Source organism: Vigna umbellata, chromosome 5 (genome assembly GCF_029865625.1).
Source record: "Vigna umbellata cultivar VRB3 chromosome 5, Vumbellata_1.0, whole genome shotgun sequence".
NCBI lineage: Eukaryota > Viridiplantae > Streptophyta > Magnoliopsida > Fabales > Fabaceae > Vigna > Vigna umbellata.
Genome location: NC_142169.1, coordinates 68,852,621 through 68,864,917, shown reverse-complemented (window position 1 = coordinate 68,864,917; position 12,297 = coordinate 68,852,621). Strand labels below are relative to the sequence as shown.

Sequence of the window (12,297 nt, the reverse complement as noted above, 5' to 3'; positions counted from 1 at the left end):
ATTGGGTTTAAGGGCAACGTGTCCTTTAATTATCACCTCAAGACCTCAAGGAGCTACACGACATCATTAAAGAGCACTAACATCTCCCCCCATAAGAGGAATGGTTGTTGGGCATAGAAACTGCATTTCTTTACCTTTTTAAGGTCCCACAACATTTTTTCTACAGTAAATGGAGCTATTGAAAATTTTCTTTAGTTGATTGTGGAGTAAAACTTTAATTAGGTAACTTCAAATAAAAACACAATGTAGTGTTATAACAAAATTTATGTTTAGCATTCATCAATGTATTGGTTTTCTACATACCTAAGTTATCTAGACTAATAAAAAAATAAATATTAGTAATCATAATTATAGTAATATAACATTATCCTAATTTTTATGTTGGTTTTTTTGTCACACTACTGCAACAATTATCAATAGCATTAAAAAATATATATTTTAATAACATTTGTTTGAATTTAAATTGATAAAATTTGTTTATGGATAATAAATTGGCAAGTATTGTAAATGCACATATACTACATGCCAACGTCTTTGTAGAATAGTGAAACAGTCTTAATCAACCAGATGTGGTTGAGAAATTGAATTTTTTTCTGACAGAAGAAATTAAAATAAAATGTTATCTTAGACATGGTCGTGTAGTAATATTATAATAACACCACTACATAGTTTTGACAAATCCTAGTTGCGTAGCATTTTTTAGGTCACCAACATCCTACCTTTTCAACATCTTGATTTGAAACTATTAACAATTCTTTCCCGTGAATATGTACCAAATAAATACATTTCGACAGCTGGCAAAATCAAAAGGGTAAAATAAATTATATAATCTAGGTACAAAATAATTACTTTTTCATGTTATATAATCTAGGCACAAAATAAAAGTTTCCTTTTAAAAAAAATGCAAGAAAATTGTATAAAATATTATTTTTCAATATTGTAGAGTTTGAGACAAAAAAACTTAATTGTCAATGTGCATCTGCACTGCAATTACCAAAGCAGTGTTGGATTTTCCTTTTTCCAGGTCTACTAATTAATCTCGTCAAGCATCCTTGTATCGATTTCCAACAGTGACATAAACCTACTCTTTCTATATTTCATAGTCAACTGTGTTTAGTGTTTACAAAAAAATCAATCATATTTTAATATTTGATAAACAAATATTCAATAAAAAAAATGTATACATTCAATATCTTGAAAGAAAAAAAATAGTGTCTTTTCTTTTACAATTTTAGAATGTTTTTTTATCCATATGTCATGTAATATAGCTTTACTAAAAACTCATACTTAGTAATGATGGGGAAGCTAAAGGTAAGTTACAAAATGATTAATTATGTGGATGAAACTTTGGACCTGCATCACTAAAATGTCCCTTATTCTGTAGCTCATCCCAGACATTAAGGTTACAAATCTTACCCTTAATCATTTTTATTTTTTTAAATTATATAATTATACATAATTTACAGATTTGGTTTGTTAATATGTGAATTTTGTAGGTTTAATTAGCTTGCTAGCTTGCAAGTTAGTAGGTGTTATGGCAGGGGACCAACCTAACCTAACACTCTACCTTCTTAATGCTTTTATACCATACACATTCACCCAAATGATGTATATATATTAATCTTAGAAAATAATTATTTATAGATTAATAGGTAGAAGCGGAAAATGTTTTTTCTGACACATTTACATTTCTTGTTCATTAAATAGTTACTGAAATTTAATTCACTCCTTTTATGGCAGTTCATCAAAAGTGTAGTTAATTATTTTTCAAAAGACTCACAGTGATAGTCACGTGATGGAGTTTATGATCCCACGTGCACCCGCTTAAGATTTCAAAATTCCAAAAAGAACAAGTAAATGTTGTCATGGAAAGCATCCTTTTGGTTGTTTTGGTCTGCACCACATTAACATATTTTTCCATCCTTAAAATATAAAACTATGTTTCTTTAGGTACAAATTTTATAAAAATAAAAAATGATTTTATAGGATGTCTAATAAATTTTTAATTAATTAAATCATCTATCTTTATTATAGTTCATAATCACATGTTAATATTATTGTTTAAGTAGAATAATTTTTTAAGATTTGGTTAACTACAGATTACCATTTTCAGGCAAATTTTTACAAAATATTTTATAATTTTTTGTATTAGTGTAAAACCGTTGATTGATGTAGATAGCATATTCTATTGCTTTTTTTAAGTGGATTAAAGATTCTGTAAATATTTTAAGGTTAAATATATTTTTAATTTTTAAAAATGATATTTTATTTCTAAATTAAATACAGATATGTGTTTTTTTTTTTACTTTGTGAAAACAAACAAGTGCAAGTTATAGAACAGTGTTCATCACATATGAAATAATCCAGGTGCATTTTAGTCGGAGATATTTTACCATGAATTTTGTAAAATGTAGGTATATAGTTTGATTTAATGACGAAATACAAATTTTTAAAATAATTTTAAAGGAAAAAACATATCTAACATATCTTTTAAGTATAATAAAAAAACGTGATTAAATTCATAAAGTAAGAATTACAAAGTACAAGTATATATGAAAGTAGTAAGTAATACTTAATTATTATAAAAAAAATATAAGGATAAAAATAAATATATTGTCATTTAATATTTATCTTTGTACTCGCACTTGTTTCTTATTTTAATTCATTGAAACATTTTTAATTTATTAAACAGTTTAACAAACTTATATTAATTTTTATTTCATCTTTAATTTTATTCTAAAAATAAAGATAAAAGTATTTCTTTTATTCTAAAAAACAATCAAATCTACATTCATCTCTAGTAAACATCTTTTAGAAAATGCAAAAAGACGGCCTCTTGATGAAAAAAAATGTTATGTGAATCTAACCAAAGTTTATGTGAAAAACAACTTCTTCTTTTTTATTATTATTATCATTTGAAAAGCCATATGCAGTTTCATATTATTAAACACTGACCCTGACCCCTGATTCGCAGTGAAAGCAGACACAAAATAGATAAGAGCTCTCCTCCTTGCACCTCCGTAATCTCATCCTGCACCCCTAAATTTACTTTAATAACCTTCTGAAAATCTACAAGTACACTTCAGAGAATCTTTGACTGTGTTTGGTATTTTAAAATGAAAACCCTACACCCAAAAAAACTCCCCTCGCACCTTCAAAAAGAACTTTACTGTGTCGTTTTAACATCCTTTGTCATTCCTCACTTTGAAAAATCCTATGTAGTTCGGAAACCCGCGGGACTCTGTCGTGGCCTCCACTGACAACTCCGTCTCTGCATTTCGAAGTCTCTCACCATGTTTGTGGGTTGCGGTCATCTGTCCTGAGGTTTGTTTCAGTTGGTTTGTTGTTGGTTGTCGTCGTTTTCGGTGGTGTGTGGCGGTATTGGACTTCCTCTCCGCAGCTTTGATTTGTGCAAGTTAGTTTTTGATTCTCTCCTCTATCCATTATCGTTTGCAATGTTGTTGTATGTATATATAGATTGTAGTAGAAATTAGATTGAACTATATGACTGAACTTAGAAATAGGATTAAAGATTGTTGGAATGGATTAAAAATGGTTGAATTTGTCGTTGAATGGCGTGAATCGAAGCTCGAAAACCTTAACCAAAATTTGAATTACGGTTAAGGCGTCGTTGGCGTTCGAACGCCGGTTACTGAGTCACCCAATTTCCAACGCCTCATAAGCCTCTGCCGCAGTTTGAGATGCACATATGTATTTTCTTGTTTTTGTTATTTTAATATTGATTTGGATTTTAAATTGTTTTGTTTTTAAGTTTTAGTAGGTATTAATTTTAAAATATGTTTGAAATAAATAAATTGATATATATTTGTTTGTATTTATTTAAATATTATATATTATGTAATTATTTTAGTTTTGTTAAATTCGTTATTTTGAATTTGTAATTTGTGTAATACTTAAAATTAATTAACGTATTGTTTATTATTGATTTGTTTATTATTGATTTATTTAAAGTTGTTAAAACTTTTTTGCTTGTTTGTTATTTATATATTTTATTGATTTTATCAATTAATGGTTTTATTGTTTTGTTGATTTTATTAATTATTTATTAAGTAATGATTTAATTTTTTATTTATAATGTGTTTGAAATGAATAATTTCTTATATATTTATTTGTGTGTATTTAAATATTATATATTATGTAATTATTTTATGAAATTTTTTAATTTTGAATTTGTAATATGTTTTATATTTGTTATTTATTTACGTGTTATTTATTATGTAATTATTTAAAGTTTTTAAAAGTGTTTTATTTGTTTCTTAATTAAATATTAAATTGTAATATATTTTATATATTTTATTTAATTAAGTATTAATTTTTTATGTTATTGTTTTCTGTATTTTTTTAGTTATTGATTTGTTTATATATTTTTTAATGTGTAATGTTTTATTGTATTTATTATTTAATTAAATATTATATATTATGTAATTGTTTTTTTATTAAATTATTATTTTGAATTTGTAATTTGTGTCTTACTTTAAATTTATTTACGTATTGTTCATTAATTAATTATTTAAACTTTTTAAAAAAAATTGTTTGCTTGTTATTTAAATTTTAATTTCTAATTTTATTTATATATTTTATTGATTTTATTTATCATCACGTTCTTTCAGAGTCAAAAGAATATTTGAGGGTTTGACTTGATTTTTAGTCATGTCAACAAGAATTGAGTGTTCATCAGCATTTAACCTCCCAGCGAAAGGATGACCAACCAAACTCTGTGGTAATTCATGGTTGTGATAGTCGCACATAATAGTTAAGACTCAACCCTCTCCTTTAGGTTTACCTCTCAACCTAAACGGACACTCACATTTTCTTGTGTCGGACACACTGGCTGAACATTTTGGTTTATACTTCCTATATTTTCCACTCCTTTCACATCCTAACAAAACAAATGTTTTTCTTCCAATTTCAACCGTTGATGTGTCAGATCTTATAATAACTATTACAAATCCAAGGTCAAATGCAATATTTCGAACCCAATCAATTAAACCATCACGTGAGGAGAATATTTGATTAGTGAAAAATTTATTTGTGTAATCACCCTCAACCACTTCATTTACAAATGAATAGTTAGCCAAAATTTATTTTTCGAGTAATTAAGTAAAATTACCTACACACCCACAATTTTAAAATATTTAAGATTGGTAAACGAGAAAATACATGGTTGTGCTTTTCTCTTTGTAGGTAAAATATATGAAAATTTACTCAAGTACCTCATCTTTTTCGTTCTCATCCGCGGTCCTTACAAATGCGATCATAAGTCATCGTTGCTGCAAGCACCTTGGCAGCCTCTGGAAGTTATGGGTTTCGTAAATACCGTCTGAGTTCTGAAAACAAAGTTTTGAACCTCCGGGATTGAGTTGTTGATGTCATCCATAAGTCCTTAAGATTGTGGTATAAAAGTTATAAAATAAATGTAGAATAATTTTAGAAGAGAAAAAGAAAATAAGAGAGGGAGAGAAGACTGCTTTTGGTGTGTTTTTGAAAAAGGAAAAAACTCTCTATTTATAGAGTTAGAAAAAAATAAAATCAACAAACAATAAAAGTCATTAAATATTTTACCTGTACAACATTTATTTATTAATTAACAGCAAGTTTTAAAATGTCTAAGCCCATAATTTACTGATTATTGTCAACTATATCAAATCATATATTCATTTTGTTGACACAGTAGTAGCCTTGTATAATAATATTTTATTGGTTAGATAATCAAGAGGTTAATAATTAATTTGTATCTTACTGAAGTTAAGTACTGTGGGAGGGTGACAAAATATCTGTACAGGTTACATGTAATTATATGTTCGATCTATAATTTAATGTGGCCAAAAGATTACATTGAAGTCTATATACATTAATTATACAAAGAATTGTTAAGTTTTGATACCATATTTATTTTGGTTAGTTTAATTATATATGATATCAAAACTTAACCGGGAAAGGGCTATGCACTTTTCACAACAAATAAAAATACAGAATTTAATTATTCTTCAAAAAATTAAATAAAGTTAAACTCATCTCATTTAAATCGCAAATATGAACTCTTGGCGACAAGTTATTGTGTATTTTTATGTTGACTGTTTGTTCTTTTTATGAAAGGACTGGTGGTTCTTCTCCTACTTTATAAAATATAACCACTGGTATGCTCGTTTATAAAAGGTTACCCATAAATCAAGTTAACTCCATAACTAACAGTCATGATCATTCTTTAATACACTTTTGTTACAGTCAAACAGTTTACAAGAAATCTAAATGTTGTAAGAAAAAAAAAATGAATATTTTCATGGAAAACTTTTATACACTACAGTTACTGTATACTTTGGAGCTGTTTCATATATTTGTGGTTAACTTCCCCTTGCAACTTGTAATAAAGTTTCTTTTGGTCCTTCACTAGAGAAGACAAAAAAATATCTAACCAACAAAAAGTAAAAAATTTTGTACAAGGTTAATGTGTTATTACTTGCTTCTAACTTTTTTCTTTCCCTTCATTGGCACTGCAGGCTTTTGACTTGCAGATCCTCGTCCAACCTTTTTTGGTCGACCAAAACCTCTCTTCTTCACGCTCAGGGATTCCACAGAAGATGGAGAATCGACTTTACTATGTTTCTTTGTACCATGTGAAACTCCAGACACAGAAATATTTCCTCCACCTGTTTTTGCTACTGTTTTTCTAGTTCCACATCGTATGTTTTTTGGTTTCACATGAGGATTATTCATAGGCGCATTAGTAACCTGGGTGTTGGTGACTTTGTTACTCGAGTCCTTCAAACTTTCCTTTATCTTTTTTGTCACAATGTCTCTTAATAGTACAGCAGATTTGTATTCACGAGTGTTCTTGGAGTAGAAAACCAAAGCATTGTTAGTGAGTAGAAGCAAGTCTCGAAAAAGTTCTACACATGATCTAATTGTTTGGTTGCTAATTCTTGACCTTATGGTGTCAAAGTCCATGTGTTGTCGGATCATTTTCTTGTACCTTCCTCTCTTCTGTTGTTAAATAGTAGAACAACAAACAGATTACCACAAAACTAAAACCACAGGGTAAAGATCAAACTCCATTTATCCATTCACGGCATTTACATCAACAGAACTGTTTGAAAGATGAGACTGTTTAATTACACATACCTGACTATCAAGTCTACGACGAAATGCAGAAGCACATTTAGTTTCAAAAATAGAATCCAAAATCTTCACCATGTCTTCCACCCTACTCTTTTTCGAGTTCCTATTCTGATAATTTACATCGCTTGATTTGGCAACTTCACTGTAGTAACTGGTAGAATTTTCTTTACACCATGACATAACATCAACTGAATCTAACAAAACACTCTCTGCCATACTTGGTTCCTTGGTATTTTTGCCACAATACTTCCTTTTCCTCTTCCCTCTTCGTTTCTTAAAAGTTCCCCCTTCTCCTTGGTATACAGTATATGCTAACTTATCTACATTCAAAAGTTTGTCAGGCTTGGTCTCGAAATGTTCAACAGGAACAGATGGAAGAGTTTCATGTGTGAAACTCCCAGCAGACAGTCCATCCTTTGATGTGTCTTTGGTGGAAGATTCGACTCTTTCTAATTTATGTGAAGCTACATGCAACTTTGGACGACCTGATCCATTATCAACATCACAACCATCTCTTTTCTCATTCTTACCACCCTTCAGTCTTTCAAGCTTAGATTCAAGAGACCTGAAACAAAGATATATATTTTGTAAACTACACCCAAAAAAGCATACCAGTTTTCCAACATTTATCCCCAGTCAAGGACTCTGAATTTTTTCTCTCATGTGCCTTCATTCCACTGAACATGAACATTTCATTTATGGAAAACAAAAATGAAAACCTCAAACAAATTGAGACTTGTTGTATCTGACAATAAATACTATGTTGTCTCTTCTAGCAAAAACCCAGCTTGAAGCGAAAAAATTGCAACTAACCCAATTGAATCTTCAGATATCTCTAGAGATCTCTTCAACTCTGCCACTCTAGTCTTCCTAAGCTCCTCATACCAAGCCCTGAGAATGTCATTCCTTTGAACTTGAGAACAAAAATGTCATTTTTACCATATTACAATGAGAAAAAGCAAAGGATGTCTTTGGAATCTTCAAAGTGTATTTCTTAAAATCTACAAGTTGAATTTTCTTTTAAGAAATGTATTATACTTACTTGTTTCCAGAATATCGTTGCAGCAGATCTTCATATTTGGCTTTACATACCTGCAAAACTTACATGCCTACTGCAATCAAAGACTAAAGACTAAAGAGACGACTTTTGACATCTCATGGACTCAAATGAAGATTGGTATTATTGATAATTTGGCATGAATATATGGTTTAGCCATTGACAAATTAGTTTATTCAATTTAGCTATAAATACTTTTAAAAAAAAGAATGAAATAAATTGTTTAGAGGCTAAAATTAATTTATGCATAAGGTAATCTATAAAATTGATCTTATATATAACTTTTATGTTTTTAAACTTGTTCATAGACTAATTTTATTTCCTTTTTTACTTATTTATTTTACATAGAAAGTTTGTCCAACTATATCTTACAAAATTCTTTAAACCTACTACATTCAGACATATAAACATTTTAATCATGATTTTTATTTCATACATGTACGGATGACAAAGAAAAAAAATCATATCTCCCTGTATTCTTGATAACATTCAAATAGGTATCAAATGACTGACTTTATATTGTGTTTGGATACGAGATTTATGCAATTTTGAAGAATTTAAATTTGTAATATTTGAATTACTTACTATTATTGTTTTTACTTTTTAGATATTTTATTTATATAGAATAATTAAAATGTCTTGCATTTCGATTTTCTAATTTAATAAAGTAATTGTATTCTTATTTTAAGATAAAATTTTATTTTCAAATATAAATTTTAAAAATATAGTAGTTAAATTTAAATATTCATTTTTTTAATAAGTGACTAGTTTTGAAATTATAATTTCTTGAAGTGAATTTCAAATATTTGAAGTACTTTTTGAAAATTGTTAAATTTTAATTTTCTTTTAATTTGTTTATTATACTCTAAATTTGTTTTAAATTTATCAAATAAATAAAGAATTCTCTTGACTTACTTTATCTAAATATATTATTAATGGATATCCATGAATAATAAATATAAACATTTTAATTAATGTTTATAATGAGATAACTACGAATGCTATTGATATTTAAATTGCAAAATACTTATTACTCTTAGTTAGTAGTTTTTATTTGAATATTTTTTTTTAAAAACAAGTTAATAAAGTAACATTATTGATGATTAAACCTTCACAATTAAATAATCATTTGAGTTTGATTTTATAAATTTGTATTTTTTTAGACAGATGGAGTTAGCAGTTATAATTTTATTACAATTTATACTTTGTGGCGCAGTCTACTTTTATTTTTTTAAGTAATTTTATTAGTATTAATATTTTACTATATAATTATATTTGATTTTATCTGAATTTATGTTCTAAAGAATTGTTTTCTTTAGATGATCTTAAATCAAATTAGGATTAAATATGATTTTTATTTTTAAATTTTGGAGAGAAATTAAAATTTGTTTTTATTTCAAAGATATAATTTAGCCACTAAATTTTAAAATAAATAGATATAATTATCTAATTTAAATGTATTACACTTTTTACTGTCAAAAGTAATTATTGACTGACTGACATTTAAGTTGTTTAAATGATTTCACATATTCTAATGTCTAGAAAAACATTTATCATAAAAAGGTTAATACTGCTTAATTAAGAAAACTATATTTTATATTTATTAATTTTAAAATTTAAATACTAAAATATATATCGAAATTTGATATTAAGATGAATTTTAATTTTATATCTAAATTAAAAAATTATAAATATATCTATTTCAAATTTATTCCTTAAAATTAAACGAAAATTTTTATATAAAAATTGAGTGGATATTTTTAAGTAGGTATGAAATGAACATTAGAAATGTTTTTAGATCGATAAAAAAAATAAATAATAAATGTTCCTCCATAACCTCAGTATTCCTAATTACACATGATTATATTTATTGATTATCATAATTATGAAACACTTAATTCGACTATCATTCATCATTTCAAATAATAAGCATAATAGGTGTCATTGCAATATCTATTTGAAAGTTATGATGTAAAATGTTGACAATTTCATATGCATGTTTTGTATTAATTTCAATATTTTTTTTAAATTAATCAAATAATATAAATTTTAAAATATATATTTTTCCTTTTTACTCATTTACATCCTATATTAAATAGAAATGACAACAGTACTGACATATCTCATATAAAATTTTATATGCAGACAGCATATATTTTAATACGAGAAATGTTTACTTGCAAATATTTATTACTTACAAAAACTTAAAGTTAAGTTTTAATTTATATTTTATTAAATTTTATTTTTATAATTTATAAAATACTTTTTTTAAATATCTTCATATATAATACTTAGTAAATTTTAAAATACTTAAAAAAATATTTTTTAAATTAGTATCTAACTAATATAACAAAATAACTAACGGATGATTTTTTTTTTCCTATTGTCATTCCTAGTTATTTTTTATTGAAACAATCTTTCATTTTAAACTATAGGTACAAAATAAACTAAACATATATTGACTATAATCCATATTAATTCCATTAAAAAATAACCCATTATCTAGTTGATATGAGTTAATTATAATTCATAGACTACGAAATCAATTTAAAGAGTCAACACAGTAGGATCAGACGTCACCACTGTGTAACGGCTGTACCAGTAAATTCAAAAGAAAAAAGAAAATTGCTCGACTATGATTTTCTTTTTGCTTTTATTTTTACTCTTTGTTCTTACTTTCCACAAGTATTTTAGGTTTTCAATTATACCTCCATAATAAATATATTATTTTATGGACAAGAAGATTAAAACATTTACTTTAGCAGAAAAAATTGCCTAGAAGGTTTCACTCTCATGTAAGACAACTTAACTCATACAATAAAATTTACAGGTTATTAAAGAAATTCAACAAACATAGTAAAATATTTGTTATAATGCTGAAATCAATTGCTTGCAAAAAAAGTAAACAATGAAATTTTCACACGTAAAAATTCAAAATCTTTCACATCAATGCTTCTAGTAATTTTTTATTATTGAAGTTTTAAATATATTTAAAAATAGTATGAACTTTATGATAATATAATCCATTAAAAAGAAAATAATAAATAAGAAACGAAATTCAAATAAAGTATAAAAGAAATAATGCAAGTGAATTTTATTTTTATTTACTTTTAAAATCGAAAATTAAGGAAAGAAAAATAAAAGTTGTTTAATGAATTATTAATTGTTCTTTTTACCTGAGGAGTAATGGTGTAAGGAAAAACTGTTCGGGCTCGAAGCTCGGTGGCAACGACCTTCCAATCTTTGGTTCCATGACGGAGAATGGCCCCACCAAGGAGGAGCTCCTCCCAGGTGCCCCACCCCTTCAACGTCTCTGCTCCCATCACCTTTCACATCTAATAACCCTTCTTTAATAATATCCTATGCAGCCAGAAAAATGTTGCCTTTGTTATAGAAAAAAAACCACCATGTTTTTTGGTCAGGAAAGCTTGAACAAAAATGACTTGGGAGTGTGGAGGGACAAGACAACAAGAGCTATTTTCTGGAAAATTTTGGGGAAACGGTGGTTTTTGTTAGTTCGATGTGGTTTTCTGACATGTTTTGTTTGGGCGAAAGAATGTAAATTTAGTTGACAGGGTATGCGTGAAATGAGGGGCTGAGAGATTCTAATTGTTGCTCACAGAAAGGTTTCGAATTTGAAGTTGGAATATCTTAAAAAACAATTACAGTAACATCATAAAATATAGAAACAAAATTGTGGATGTTGAAAAATTGACAGTTGTACGTTTCTAATTATGGCTCTTCTCTTTCTCTCTCTACCACTGTTTTTTTTCTCTCTCCACAACTTTCTCTGCATTCTTCAATTAATGAATTTGCTAACTTTTTTTTTCATATATTGCAAGTTTCTTTAGAGGATGAAAGCCTAATTTTAGAAAGTGCTGTTTAACAAGTTGTCCATTTTCGTATGCCTTATGCTTTGGTTTAATTGTTTATTGTTATGTTTTGGTTTATCATGATGATATTTTGTTTTCACATTGGGAATTGTTGGCTTACGTAACCAACAAACTTGCATAGAACAAATGCCACATATATAAGCACGTAAAAAATGGAAATTGTTTATATAGGTTATACTTCAGTCATTTAGTTTTCTTGAGTGCAATTTT

At 27.1% G+C, this 12,297-nt stretch overlaps 1 protein-coding gene across 3 annotated transcripts; it reads right to left on the bottom strand.

Moving 5' to 3' along the window:
• Nucleotides 1–4,634: 4,634 nt before the first annotated feature.
• On the bottom strand, nucleotides 4,635–11,892 carry BRD4 (bromodomain 4). Of its 3 annotated transcripts, none has more exons than XM_088114913.1 (5): nucleotides 11,371–11,892; nucleotides 8,180–8,246; nucleotides 7,951–8,050; nucleotides 7,141–7,702; nucleotides 4,635–7,002 (listed from the first exon to the last, which is right to left on the bottom strand). In XM_088114913.1, exons 1-5 carry the CDS (start codon nucleotides 11,515–11,517, stop codon nucleotides 6,475–6,477), a joined length of 1,404 nt encoding a protein of 467 aa, XP_087971039.1. In that variant the 5' UTR covers nucleotides 11,518–11,892; the 3' UTR covers nucleotides 4,635–6,474. The 3 variants fall into 3 exon arrangements, with proteins under 3 accessions (XP_087971039.1, XP_047159765.1, XP_087971040.1); XM_047303809.2 differs by having other exon boundaries at nucleotides 7,951–8,028; nucleotides 8,180–8,229; nucleotides 11,371–11,886; XM_088114914.1 differs by having other exon boundaries at nucleotides 8,180–8,229; nucleotides 11,371–11,885.
• Between the last annotated feature and the right edge of the window lie 405 nt (nucleotides 11,893–12,297).